Raw genomic sequence first — 14,897 nt, 5'->3', positions numbered from 1 at the left:
CAGAATACACATTGGCAAACTGAACAACTGCACCTAGCAAAAAATCTAAGGAAATGTAGGGAATTTTTAGACTCAAGTTAGGGAAAAGCTGGCTTTGGAGGTTGGCAACACTGAATGTGTAGTCTCCAGCCACTCACACCACATGAAGGGGATCATTGCATGAACCGTTACTTCCCGGGTCGTCACAGTCTGTGTATCCTGACATGCTGTCATCTGACGATATTTGATGACATCTGAAGGCGGTGCATAGTCCTCCTTGGCACTAAAATCATCATTGGATTCACTAAACTTGCGCAAGTTCAGTCCATAAAATGGCCGGGCAGAAAACGTGGCTATCTGGTCAGAAATACGCACCACAGTTGCTCGCGAAAATCCGTTCAAGTGTGTTTGAAAAAGGGTTGCCCTCATCTGGAGACAACAAAAACTACAATTTGTAGTTGAAAAACACTGCCGAGAGATGGTGTAACCAACGCTAATAACCGGAGAATGCAAACAAGTGTGCATGTCAGGCACTTCCCAACATTTGACCAGAGCCAATGTCTTCACATAGCGGCACGGGCCCAATACATGTTTCCAAAGGGTAAAGAGTTATAACGTTAGTTAGACACATAGAAAGTGGGCACGTGTTTGATTCAAGAGTGTGTCAGTATTGGCTAAATACCGTCAGATGTATGGCCAGTGTGTCTCGGAATTTTTTCTTCATCGGGTTTAATTCGACCTACCGGATAATTAGATCACCTTTGTTGATCTCATCAGGGTTGAATTAACATAAGTAGAATGAATTAGCTTTCTTAGTATTTCCTGGGTCTTCAAGAGTTGTCCTCCACATACACGTACATGTAGTGGATACAACAAACACCAGCGTTGCACAGAATGTGTTTGCTACAGCACAAGATTGTTATAATTTGATTTTCCCTAGATATTACCGATAAAAGAGATGAATATAGTGCAGAACAGACACCGTATTCCCAACAATGATGTGCACTGCACTTATGGGCTTAAATTGGTGATTTAGGTGTATTTCGGTTGTCTTGACCCGATTGGGACTCTCTAAGTTGTCAAGCTGTCGATGTGGTCGTAGGACAAGCCTCTGGCTGGTAGAAGATGCTTCAGTCAGTCTGCGAATATGAAGCCTAAGGCAGTCAATGGTGAGACAAGGGGCTAGTCGACGCTGCCATGCTATGGCAAATTGTATTTGCTAAAACCAAATTGAGATGGTCATCATGTCATTATAAGTGGATAGCTGTCTCATAGACTTCTTGCAAAGCTTTGTGGGCGCTGAGAAATAGCAGCTAAAGGTTAGCTCCAGATGGTATTGTTATATGTGGGCTTGTGCTGTATTCATGTGATCTTTGTACTGTGTTCTGTTACTAACTGTTCAAGTACTATGAATTATTCATTGCAAAGTTATCTAACTGCAGCAATCTCATTTCATCATGCTTAACAAATGCTCACTGGGGAAAAGGTAACTGCCCTGATGCGTAGAAAAGCATGCAGCCTCGCATGTTTCTTGCTTGCACCCTTTCCTGGCATTTCTGTTGCTGGAATCTCTGCCTGGTTTCTCCTTACAAGCAGAGGACGAACGAGAATCTCCTCCCCTGCCTCCACAGCCACGCACATTTGACATTGGGGACTTGGTGTGGGGCCAGAGCAAGGGCTTTCCCTCTTGGCCGGGCAAACTGGTGCGACCAGACCAAGTACGGGGCCACCACATCATCTCCGAAGATGGCAAGGTTGGCAACTTGTGTTTTGTTTACCGTGACATCTATGTGTGTCTGTTTTTCTTTTTTTTTTTCATGAAGTGTTAAAGTTGTTGCTCTCTGTGCTTTCTTGCAGCACCCTTTCATTTTTTTTTAATTCAGTGCACTGTGCAACAAACATTTATCGCAACAAATAAAATGAGGCGGAGGTTCAAAAGAAAAAGGAGATTAGAACTGTGAACAGCAGTCATAGAAAAGGTGTCTCAGCCTGGCGTCTCCAGCCCAAGACATCCTTTTTGATTTATAATATCAAAGTTATTTGGACAGTGAATAAACTTTGCTGTTATCAATTCTTTATTGTGTGTCGTGGCTTTAGAACAGATGTATAGCAATTCACCATAAGACCATCATTGTAGTTGCAGCTGACTTTCTTCACACAATGTCAAAAGAAAAAGCCCCAAAAAGAATCTCGCCATAACAATATTGACTAAAATTGTTCACTGTCTTATGCATGCTTATGCATTTCTTTTTCTTTCACTGTTCCATGTAATGCAATGCCTAGCAGTGGGTCCAGATCGTAGTTGCTGTCTGTCAGTATGTTAGTATGTTAGAACTCTCCAATGAGGAATATAATGCATTGGTTGGATTTATTGTGTTAACACGGTATTTTGCTGGGCCAGTTACGCATATTGACTGGTTCAGTCAGCATAAGGTTACACGATGATACCAGGAAAAGAAACTGAAAAAAGAAAGAATCAATCTTATTGTTTATTTTCTGTCATCCTTGTGTAATATTGCACTGGCCGAACCAGTCATCGTGTGTTCAAGCATCTTGTCATCTGGTCAGTAATGTTCTGCATGCCATATTTTTTCTCTAACATGTATGTGTGGACAGCTCTGGGTTCAATGGTTTGGTGACCACACCTTCACCCAAGTGGAGCCAGAGAAGCTGAAGACATTGTCTGAGGGGCTTGAGGCTCACCACCGGGCCCGCAAGAAGCACCGCAGGTGCGTATGTGTGGAAAAGTCTTTCTATGTTCGGTTAATCCAAACCTACAGCTGCCACAAATATTGGTAAAAAAAAATAAAACATAATGTATGTTGTAGGTAGTCACCCCGAAGATGTAAGTTAGGTGTGGACGCAAGGAAGACGACGAAGCGGCAGAGGAACAGGGCTACAGAAATAAGACAACACCGCCATTCCTAATTGCAGTAGATCTGCACACAAGAATAGTGGTTGCATACCCGAGGGCAGAAGATGCAAACAGTGTGATAGCTATTTTTAGCCGAGAAGTGTTTAAAAACATCAAACACAAAAGTCATGATATCAGACAATTGAATGGTTGAAGAGCATACTATTAAAGGCTGTACCTCCCACAAGAAAAGACTAACATATTTTTTCTTCTTCTTCTTTTCCTTTTTCCTCTGTGTAACCTTATGTGACCATTCCAATGTGCCATTGTAGTTGTAGTGCTTACTCTACTAACTTGCTGGGTCTTTCCTTCTTTTTTCCTCACAGTTCTTGATTTATTATGAAACAGCATTTTCGCCACCTTTTGCCCAGGGGTCGCAAGCTGAATGGCAACCTGGAAAATGCCATTCAGGAAGCCATGATGGAACTGGACCGACAGACTGGCACCGTGCTTCCCTGACCATCACACCTCCACTTTTTACTGCTGCTGTCATCGCCTTTCATGTACTGCATTCACAATGAGCTGCTGTGCCCAAGCATATGCTAGGTCATGCTTGGTGATAGTACACTGGCACCACATGGGCATTGCTCTTGCCTAATTGTAAGGATTCTTTCATTATTCTAATAACACTAAGAGCCGCCTTTGTACTTGGTCTAGTTGTTCTACCCTTGATGTGTTTGATGCTCATTATGGACTGATTAACGTCAAACCAGCATCTGGCCACAAACAAAAGGTGACAGAGCTTGGCAGTGTGTTTTGAGGACTGTGCATACTGAGACACAATAGCCTAGATAAGAACAAGATGTCAAAATTCATATGCTCTTAGAACTAAGAAAGAGAGTAAGACAGCAAGGACAAAAAAAAAATGAGGGGCCATGTTAGAATGTTGAAACTCTTGCCCCTTATTACAATAGCGCATTGCAATGTGCTGTTTGGTGCCACTGTCCAAGCAGGAAGCATGCTCTCTGGCTCGTGCTTGTGGCATTCAAGTTCATGCAGAGTGTGATGGTTCACAGACATACTTGTGCAGCTTCGTTCCCCAGAAGTATAATTGCCTCTTGTTCTAGCTATTTAGCTCCGAGCCATTCATTGTTCCCCCACCTGCTTAACTGCATTTGTTGTCTGCCTCAAGGAGTATTCGTTAATGTCTTGGGAGAAGAACTGCAGTGCTTTGAGGCTGGTGACATGGCATCAGAACGTCTGCATATATTTATATATATTGATCTACATATATTGATTGAAACACGGGCAGGCACTCGCTCATTGTGGCTGTAAGTTATGGAAAAATGAGTTGAGGCGCTCTCAGTCAATTGAGTTGCCCATGTGGCATATGTGATAAAGCATATACAGTTGCCGAGTGATTTTTCCGACACGTAGGGGTCTACCAAAATGTCCTTATAATGGGGCAGTAAGAAAACGCAGGATTTTGACAGTAAAATTATTTTCTTGGTTTGTACATTACAAGCATTGTGGCATATTTATTTAACGAATTTTGCTCAGTCTTGTGCTTGTTGCAAATAATAATAATAAACTTCGGTCATCACAAGAGTCGATGACCAAGGTTACTGTTTGCTGCCGAATCGATGAAAATCTCTTTGCAGCAGCTGTTTTTAACTGGGAAAGCTGGCAAGTAATCTCGCCAACAAAAATGAAAGTACGGGCAGCAACCTGAATGGCAACAACTTTGATCACGGCTGGCATGCTTGTGACATTGTATGCGCACATACTGTGACTAAAAAATTCAGCACCACACCGAGCAGCACTCAAAATTTCACTCTCTTTTTGCACTGGATCAGTGGCAAAAGTATGGTGCCTCAGGGATGCCTGAATGATCGAGCAGGTCTTAAAGATTTGTCAGGGACTGTAGTAATTCCTCCTACAAGAGTCAAACCATAAGAAAGGGTGCGTAGTGTCACTCCTCTAAGATGGTCGAGGGTGTCTACTCTGGCATCACATAGGCATGAAGGGGATTTCTCGTGCAAACTTTTATGTAGATGCATCAACAAGCAAAATGTCTTCTTGATGTTGGAGTGTTCTACCATAACTTCTTTATTGTGGTGACTTATGAGCACATCTACCAGGCCATCAGACAAATTGTTTCAGTACTCTTGTTGAACATCGAAGTCTTTCTCAATTTTTGTGATGTGCCTGTGAAGAACACTTAAAAATGTTTTCCCATTTATTTATTTTTATTAAACAACGTTGTAGGGTAGTAGGGAGTTTAAACTGCATAAGCGCCACTCTATTAAGTGCCACCCCTGCTTAATATTGTCTTAATTTATTCCATTTATCAAAGTTGGATTTCTTGTTTCATTTTAGTCATTGTTGCAAGCTGCTGTGTTTCAACTTCATTTGAATTCTGGTGTAAAAAGAAAAATATTTTGTAGCTGGTGCATATCAGTATCAGCCGATCATAGCTGTAGGTTCTCCCCAAGACATTATTGAAGACTCTGTGTTCATCCCCCACCTCCAATCCCACATCCCTTTGCTTTCGACATGTAGCTTGTAGAGAACAGGTTGAGCTTGCTACACATCTGTACAGTAGAGATTTGGAGAGAATGATAGGTTGAATACAGAGAAGGAGTTAGAGAAAACTATGAAGAGTGGAGATCTTTTTATACAGATGCTATATAAATATATATATATATATATACATATAAATATATAAATATTATAAATATTATATATATATTATATATGACAGCGTTGCTGTTGACGTTTGCTGTTCGTCGTTTGTTCAGTCATTCTTTTTAAGCTTTTTTTTTTATCGCAGGACACCCACTTTCCCTGTTTCAATCCCCTCCCCCCCCCCACATAAACTTCCTGCCTGTTGAGGACAGTTAGTCCTAAAAATTGTTTTCACATTTTACATTTTTCCAGCTGTGAGATTGAATGATGTTTGAAGGTGGTCAGAGTGATGCTCAGTGATGGATTTTGCTTGTTTTTTGGTTTAGCTTTTTGTGTAGACGTATACTAATCTTGAGATGGTTGATTCTCCCTGTGTTCTTTCTTTCTGTTTCTTTTTTGTTACGGAGGCTTGCCAAAGAAAGTGACAGAGAGGGGCAGCCAGAAGTTGTACTTGAGCTCTGCCGTTATGCGGATATTTAAATGTGGTGTTGGCAGCATTTCTACGTTGCCCTTGAAATTTCCCTAAATTGCAGCATGTTCTCAAGTAAAACACTACCGGCTGCTTGGGATAAAAGTAATTTTATTTGCATGGGCAAAGAAAAGTAGCTGAGGGCAAGTGAACTTTAGAGGCTTGCAGCCATGATCAATATAAGAGGGAGCAATGAAATTGTTTTGAATCAGCAGTTGCTCACAATGTAGGGGTTCAAGCCTGGTATGTAAACATGTAGCAAATAGCTTTTACATTTGGACATTTTTCTGCGTAGAACATCTGTATGTTTGGCTCAGACGTTGAATCATTGTTAGCTGTTGAATGAAAATTGGAATGTTCCTTGTCAGATATATTTCTCATGGAGGTTCATTTGGTGTCTGATTTTAATGGGGCATGATATCTTGGAAGAAGCTGAATGTTTTCAAGGTGTGGACAAACAGTGTGGAAATTAGGTCTGCGGTCATGACTTGCGCATACAGCTAGCAGAGTTATGTGCTTTTTCATTAGCTGCAAGCAAAAACTACATGGTAATAAAGCCTTCTTTTGGAAAATGCGCACTCCATAAACTTTTCATACCAGCTTTACAGTAGGTGAATACAGCTGAAAAACCAATTGAATCGTACGGTTCCCGAAAATGTATGAAATTTCCCACTTTTATCTTGCACTGAATTTTTGCACGTAATATGCTGACTGAGCGTTTGTTGTCTCATATATGGTTCACTTTTGCATCACTCCAATATATTGAATAGAAGGCACATCGTCTCATAAAAAAAAGAAGGCATAAAAGTGTGGTTTATTTTTAGCCAGCAAAATAAGGCATATGTGACCGCAGCATTGATGTATAGTCCTCACCTCTGGCGTTATTGATATGAACTGCAAGGATAAGTGAAGCTCAGTATCAGGAGCTGAAGAGCTCAGCTTCATGTTACGAATAGGGTGATGGCATTGGGATGCCAAAGTAGTATATACAGCTTTGTTTTTGATGCTGACAAATTCATTTTGTTACTGAAATAACATCTTAGTAATGAAATACATTAAGGCTACACATGTGAGGGTGCTAGACTCGAACCATATCATGTTGTAGCTAAATAACGACACCGGCTCCTGTTGTCGTTTGTGTCATGTGGGGAACTCGATCACCAGGACGCGTCACAAACGTCGAGGTGTTCAAGAGCCTAGGGTCCCCACACACAGTAAAAACTGTCGCTGCTATCCCACATGGCACCATTTTCAAAAGGTATGGTCACTTTAGTGTTTAGCCATTTTTGCATTACAATGTAAATTTTCATCTAATAACACCAGCCTCTTAAAGGGCAACTCCGGCGTTTCTTTTTAAAGGGACACTAAAGGTTACCAGAAACTGAAGTTAAAGTGGTTGAGCAATGTTCTAGAACGTCTAAGGCGTCAATATAATCGCGAACAGAGCTTTAGTAACCAAGAAATTGAGGTAAATGCATGACACGATTTGAGACCCCCCAGCGACATTCCGGTGCTAGCCCGATGACGAAAGGACTCCTCATAATTTGTGTTACTAATACAGTACTCAACTACTCGTATTAAAAATATCATTTCATTCGATCATAAGACGGAAAAAAATGTTACTTGTCTACGTCTATTCGATTCTAAGAAAAAATAACATTTTGACGTTACCCTTCAGTAATATGGGTGTTCAAAAGGTTTCGTTTTCGCTCGACTCTGCGCGCTCGACTCTGCGCCGCGCCCGCTTTGGAGTTTCAGTAGTTTCGTTATTGCGTCATGCTGTGAGGGTTCTGCTGGCTCGCGAAACTTTCATTTGGAACAAGCAGCGAGAATGCCACGTCCATGTGATGTCGTGGGAAGCCCTCGTTGCTTTCCCACTCCGGAGAGCCGGTCTTGAGACCGCCGTCGTAGTACGCAACGACGCCGGCAGTGCGAGCCCTCAGCAGCAGGTCGCGCTCGTCGGTGCTCAAATCACTGAAGTTGAGCCCACCATCGCGAGCCAATCTCTGGTGTCAGGGTCCATTGCGACGAGCGTCGAAGTTTGCGTCATAGAATGAGGTACCAGCTTATGGGTGTCTTGCGCTGGAGTTTGAGGTATAGTAGCGGCGCCTGGTGGCGGTGCGGGAAACGACATCTGGGTCATGCCAGCTTGGGTCGTATTGAGCCCTGGCTGTGGCGAAGCACGTTTCTAGGCCGAGTTTTGCGTCGATTCGCACTTTTTTATGCCCTGTTGCGAGTGCGAAAAGGCTCGTCACTTCTCACAGAACACGCTGCGAGCTCGCCGCAGCCTATAGTTTAACGAAAACGGACTCTCCGTGTGCCGTGGGACGTAATGTGGGACGTAATTCGTTTCTCCTTCCGCTAGCCACCATACTCCCGCTTTCGCTCTGCTGTCGGCTCTGTCTTGGCTCTGTTTCTGGGCGCGCGTTTGCGTTCTGCGCAGAAAAGCCATAGCGCCGTCTGCGGACGCCATTCTACTCACCGATGGCGCAACGTCACTATGAGACCATGATGTCAGTACTCCTCGATCGGAGGGCGGGCGATTTGAACTGCGCTGGAGGTACGCGGACGCTTCAGAACGCATTTTCTCTTAAAATAAGTCTCTCCTTGGCACGAAACAAGCGTTTCGAGGTTTCTGTGATGGTATTTCAACAGTCCACGTTGACTTAATAGTAACCTTTAGTGTTCCTTTAACCATAGTAGGATATTGTCACTTTTCAAATGGCATTGGCAGTCCTGTTACCAGTGGGGTAGTTCAGTTTGCTTAAAAACTCATGAATAATTTTAAATAACCAATAAACGAGGTACTGTAACCGAGACGGGTAGCTGCTTTATGTGACGTCTTCGACGAGTCGATGACATCAGATTCTACGCTGCCGTAATGTAACCACACAGAATGTGGGCTAAGCATGCAATACAGGTGGTGCTAATGCCAAAAAAGTAACGATGACAATGTCTTCTGATTACACGGGGAGCTTTTCCTGATATTTTCAACAAGACGGCAGCGATTTCAGCGACGATATGAACTTTGAGGAATCGCCATTTGCTTTTCACCTGTCACCGCCGTGCAAGGCAGCTGTTGAGCCCCAAATTCCATGCTTAGTGCTACGGCATGATGAAAAGAAGCACCAGTTATCTCGTCTGTCAAAATGATGATTGTCGGTGGTCATGTTGTAGAAAAAGGAGTCAGCTTTATGGTTTCTGGCCCAGTTGGTGATGTACTATACTCTGATGTCACAAATACATGGTGGCGGTAAAAAATCATACATTCGTGGCATGAGTCGGGAACATGTAACAAATTTTAAAAATCTATTTTCAGGAAAGCTAAATTACTTGCAGTCATATCGTGTGGCACAGATAATCAGAGTGCAAAAGAGAATATATATTCAAAGTTATGCTAAGGTTAGTGTACATTGAAAAATCACCGGAGTTGCCCTTCAAGCAAAAATACTCTGATGCTCATCATTTTGCAAGTTTGGTACTTAATTAAGATCGAATTATCTTTAGGCAAATGTTGTTGAAAATGAGTGTTGCTAGTAAATGACCTGTGTCGAAGGTAGTCTTCTTAGCACACCAGTGGTGCGATCAGTTTTGAATGAATGGTTTCGTCTTAGATTTGCTGTAAAGTTGTTAGCCACACAGCATGCTGCACAGTGAGCAGGCCTTGTACAACACCACTGGCGGCAAATTTTTTAAATTGCGTGTCTCGCAGCTACATCAGAGAGAAATAACTCGCTGTCACTTTTCAGTATTGGCTTTCTTATTTGGAAATCACATGTTGGACACAAGCACCAATGCGCACATGTTGCACTGGCATTCAGTGTTGCTGCACTTGAGTGGCAACCACTTCTTCACCACATCCACATTTTCGGTGTTGGTGCTTCCATTTTACGCTGTGCAGTGAACGTACAGTGATTTCTGCTAAAATGTGTTACATGCTGCTACCGGTGAAAAAAAGGCGCTGGAAATGCATTTGTTGTAGTAGCTGCTTAGAGAACTTGAATCTCAATTTCTGACAAGGTTTCTGCCTTGCTAAAGGTTTGTTGAAAATGACTTTGTCTTGCCTTTAACGTGGTAGTGATGCGAAATTTTCACATTGTGATATCTGCTTTATCTTTTATTGAATAATGAATTCACTCTCTTTAGGCAGAGCAGTAAATATTCTATGCACCGGTGGCCTGAAATGATTTCTACCCTAAAATTTAGCATTGGTTTGTGATGGCAAGGAGTAAACCATAACATCTTTTGTAGGTATGGGACATTAGACAGAAGCAATATGAGTTGACACAACTCTGACTGTGGACAACCCTGTTGTCTGCTCATCTCCATGTGGGGTCATGCCACTTCATATTATTTCACACCTTGAAATGATGATGCAGTTACTACGCTATTGGCAGGCTCTCCAGTTTGAGCCAGCTCAGATTCCACATCTTTGAAACAAAATTATCAAAACAATCTTTGAAACAAACTAATCTCACTTCACTCAGCTAAGTACATTCATGTTTTCATGAAGTTTGAGTGCAGCTGGTAGTGAGATGTTTCTTTTTTTTTTTTTTACAGGCGCGTGTCTTAGTTTTGTTACCAAGGTTTTACTGAGTGATGATCATAGAAGCTGCAAGAGTCAGAAATGCGAGAAGTTACTGTCATCTTGCTTTATTTTTATCATAACTTCTTTTTTAACATCTGCTTTACCAGTGCTGTCCCGAGTGCCATGAATTGCCATTTGTAACCAAGTCCTGACAGTGCTTCGTTTTAGTCAATCTCTGCTCTTCACCAAAACAGGTGGTTACCCTCTGTGCGGCTTTCTTCACTGACTCCTAAAACTTGACATCAGGACTGATGAAGAACCTGTAGGAAAGCATGTTGTTGGGAGATGTGCGAGTACGTAGTCGTATGTTTGACCTTTCTGAGGCATTTTTTTAACTGAGGGATGGGTCGGTTGGAACTTGGTTGTCGAGCCTCCTGGCATGTGGTTTTGTTTTTGTAACCAGCTGTTTATGCTTGTTTGTTTGTGAATTTTACACATGGACTGCAATTGAACTGCACAATAGGGCTTCCCAGCTCTGCACATGCCGCTGTGTGCGCACACACTGTGCACACATACCATGTTTTGAAAAGGTTACTTTTTTTTCAAATCTTTTTTTTCTGTTCTTTTCTTTCTCTGGCAGGAATGTTGGAAGTGAGATGCTATATTGTTTTACACAGTACAACAATAAAAAGAGATGGAAAGCAAACATTCTCGTCTTCACTGGCATGCACTGGCTGGTGTCAACCTCGTCAAAGGTATCTACTGTGTGCTGTGACTACAATACAAAACAGGGCACCTGACGGTTATGCAATGATTACAGCAGCATAACTCTTGAGATCTGTATTGCCAACATTAGCTCGTGTGCTTAGGAATGTGAAATGGGGTGATCTTTTTATTAGGTTTGTCATATTTTTCACATTCAACCTGTATGGATCTACAGTCACGTTCAATATGAGCTACAACACAATTTCTGTGGTTGAAGGAGCCTCAAGAAGGCTCGGCAGAGGCGTCATGCAAAAGGCTGGAGAACACCATTCCAATTACAGTCAGTGACAGATTTTCTGGACGCCCGATAATTCGGACGGCTTCGTGGCACCACCATGTACCTCATAGAGTCGATGTATATAAGAACGTCTGAAATTTTGGACGCAAGAACCCTTCGTCGTTCTATTTTCCGAACATTTGCCCTGACCGCAAGTCCGAAACGGCATTAATCAAAGCCACCACCGCCACTATTTTGATTATTTTGCCGCCTCGAACCGGAACTCTCGCACGCAGATCCGCTGGCAGCCGTAGCTACCACCGCGGCAGCGCTAGGCCTAGCTACTTCGACGTTCGCTATTAAGCTTCTTGCCGTTCGGGGCGTGTTTTTTCATTGAAAGAATTCACCGCTGTCAGCAATGACGCCGATTCCGTCTTTGTAATCCTCGCCATTGGCTTCGAAGCTTGGAAAGCACAAAGCGTTGCATAATGCCGGTTTCCGAAATTCAGCTTCGCCTCAATACAGCAGTGTTACGCGTTGAAGCTTACACAAAGTATTGCGGTGAAGCATACACGCATGCACCCGCCGTTTCCTGTCACACTGCGATCACCGATATGCCTAGTAAGTACTGGCCGGCCTTCGGGGCTTTTCCGGACATACCTGTGGCGATTTGAGCCCTTTGGGGCAGTAAAAGGCATGCACTCATTTTTTTTTCGGACTGCCTTTTTTTTTTCGCACGTTTTCGCGGCCACGAGGGAGTCAGAAAATCGGACGTTGACTGGTACGGTATTTATTAAACCAATTTCTCGTCTGTTGGCGCCGCCGTGAGCCTTGGAGCACCTATCACCGCGGTTGCTGTGTTGCAGCTTATATTGAACGTGGTGAAGGAGACACTGCATTGTGAGAGCCAGCTAGGTACGTACCAGCTGCAAGAGGGGGGCGTGCCCCCCCCCCCCCCCTCAGGTTAAGCGGCACACCCTCCCCCCGCCCACGCCACCACTCCTCTCACACATTTCTAAAGCGCCGCCGAATCAATCTTGAAACTTGGCAGCTATTTGGTTGTCAAAATTTTGCTGCATTTCTTACTCCCCTTGGATGGCGGTAGTTCTGATCTGGGGTGTGAATGCCAGTTATCTCATCGATTCGGTGCCCGCGCCATTAACTCGAGATGCCCAGTTGTCACCATCTATAGCAACGGTCACGCGCATCGTTGTTGCTTTGTCAGTTCAACCTTCCTTGTTTAGACTGATCCAGGGGGGAAAGGCATTCAGTCTGTAGTCAACTGGTCTGTATGCACGTGGAACGAGTTACGGAGAAAATTGCGTTTAAGTTTTCCGTTTGCTTCATTACTTCCTGGAGTGATGGTTCGCCGCGACGCTGGCATATCCTCAGGACTATATACCCCTGATATGGGTTAGATATATATAAGGTAGAAAATCATGTGAAACCCTGCTATATAACCCTTAAACCCGTAACCAATATGACTGTCGCCCGTTACCTCGTCTTGGTTTTTCTTAATTGTGCAGCACTTCTCATGCAAAATTGGCAACTGGAAACAAGAGTCGCAAGGAGTACGTCGGCTGCTCCGACTCCGCCATTGGAATTCAACATAAGTGATCTACTAAGGGTGAGAGCCGAGGCAACAGCCCAACAGGAAGGAAAAATGAAAACTAACGAATTTAACCGTTGTTTGTGAAAATGTTTATGGATCAGCATCTTTTTATTTTAAAAGGAAGTAGAGAAAACGCCGGCGGAAGTGGAGAATGATTCCGTGTGTTTTGAATGACGCTTCTACAGTTATCAGCCGAGCCGCCTGACGTAGCCACTTCTCTGCTGTACTTATGTAGGTGTTCCTTCTATGGGTGTTTTCCCAACCTTACGCGGTGTACGCAGTACGCCTATAGAACCGCAGCGTCCTGCACTCTACGTTGTTGTACGGGCTGGCGTCCAAGCATCGTTATGAAACTTCCCAAATAATAATACGACCCGTATTGTTAGGGATCCGAAAGAACTTTGATTGTATGGCAAATATATATATATATATTTCTCTGTAATTCTTCCAGGACTAATTTGAAGAAAACGCTACTAGGAATCTTTATTTTACACTTTCGCTTGTTTACTTGTCCTTGGCAGTGTTCTTCCTGCGCTTCTTTCCTGCGTCAGTCCATTTGATGTGTTTCCTAGTTTGTCAAGTAAAGGAGAGGTGTATCTCATAGGCGTACCTGTGAAATACACTTTATTTTGCTTCTCTTTTTCGTGTTTATGCGTCCTTGTGGCAAATATTGGGAATTCTTCACATTTGTACTAGTAAAGGTAACCCCCCCTCCCTCATTTGCATAGAAAAAGTTACCTTGGGTTGCCCCTCTCCCCTGAAAAAAGAATCCTGAGTACGTGCCTGGTGAGGCTGTTTCACCACGACCTCGCACTTTTATATTTGTGCGTTACATTTACCTGCCATATTGCAGTTAGCATGAAACCTCTACGAAATGTTACAACCACAAAAATAAGACTGCTAAACATTCTCGCTTGTAAGTGTAAGCTTGTTACATCATTAAAACATGCGCGCTGGAGCTATTTGTTCAGATATGGAGACTACAAACTTAGCATATCTGAATGTGGTCACAAAGAAAGCTGTCCTTTATGTGTGTTAGCTGTCTCAACTAAGTACAGTATATCCAATGGCGGTTTCAACTGAAAGAGGACGGTTGGCTCTTGCGAATAGAAATGAGTACGTGTCTGTCGTTTTGTGGAATCTTGTCATCACTAGTGGCCCTGGGGGTTACGCCTTCCACCAATTTGTCTGGTCATGGTTTAACTCCTTGTGCAAAATCCCCATTGTTCAAGTTCCTCATCAGGCACGTTAATGCGGCTGATTGTCTGCATCGGTAAGGATAAGAGCTTCGACCTCCATGCCTGGATTGTGGAAACTGCTAGAAATAGTTTGCAATGCCCGCCTTTCAGCAGTCTGCTACTGAGCAACATCAGCTTGGTCTTCCATCGTCTTCACTACTCATTCCACATGAGATTGAGCTTCAAGTTGATATAGGCCTCATAAACTAACCGGAACAAGTCCCATCCAAGTGACTCTCATGTGTAGCACTCTTCTGTGTGTTGTGCTGTGCTCATCCTTCCCTCATTCCCTCTATAAAATTTGAAGTGGTGTTGCAAAGTGACCCATTCAGTAGACATTTTCTAATCCATTTCTCTTTGTATTGCGATAATAATTATATGGACACGCCAGGCGTATTTCTGCAGTCAGCGTCGCCATCGCCGTATGAAGTCCAAAAGCGATAAAATGTCACCGTGTGCTGTATGTGCGAGTGAAAGCGGGTGAGGGTGAGCCGGCGATCGCGGATCAATCTCGTGCATGCAAGAGAAGGAAGCGGGAAGGAAGGGC

At 43.3% G+C, this 14,897-nt stretch overlaps 1 protein-coding gene across 4 annotated transcripts in view; it reads left to right on the top strand.

Moving 5' to 3' along the window:
• The window catches only part of LOC139059346 (methyl-CpG-binding domain protein 5-like), a 65,169-nt gene extending 53,945 nt beyond the window's left edge, over positions 1–11,224 (top strand). For 3 of the 4 annotated variants that reach the window (XM_070537631.1, XM_070537632.1, XM_070537633.1), the window contains 3 exons: positions 1,573–1,733; positions 2,596–2,708; positions 3,265–11,224. In XM_070537631.1, the coding sequence (XP_070393732.1) occupies positions 1,573–1,733; positions 2,596–2,708; positions 3,265–3,352 (362 nt within the window). In that variant the 3' untranslated portion in view covers positions 3,353–11,224. The remainder of the gene's footprint in view (positions 1–1,572; positions 1,734–2,595; positions 2,709–3,264) is intronic. The other variant, XM_070537634.1, reaches the window with a different exon arrangement.
• The last annotated feature ends 3,673 nt before the right edge of the window (positions 11,225–14,897 follow it).

Source organism: Dermacentor albipictus, chromosome 4, assembly GCF_038994185.2.
Source record: "Dermacentor albipictus isolate Rhodes 1998 colony chromosome 4, USDA_Dalb.pri_finalv2, whole genome shotgun sequence".
NCBI lineage: Eukaryota > Metazoa > Arthropoda > Arachnida > Ixodida > Ixodidae > Dermacentor > Dermacentor albipictus.
This window is presented reverse-complemented; position numbering and strand designations above follow the sequence as displayed.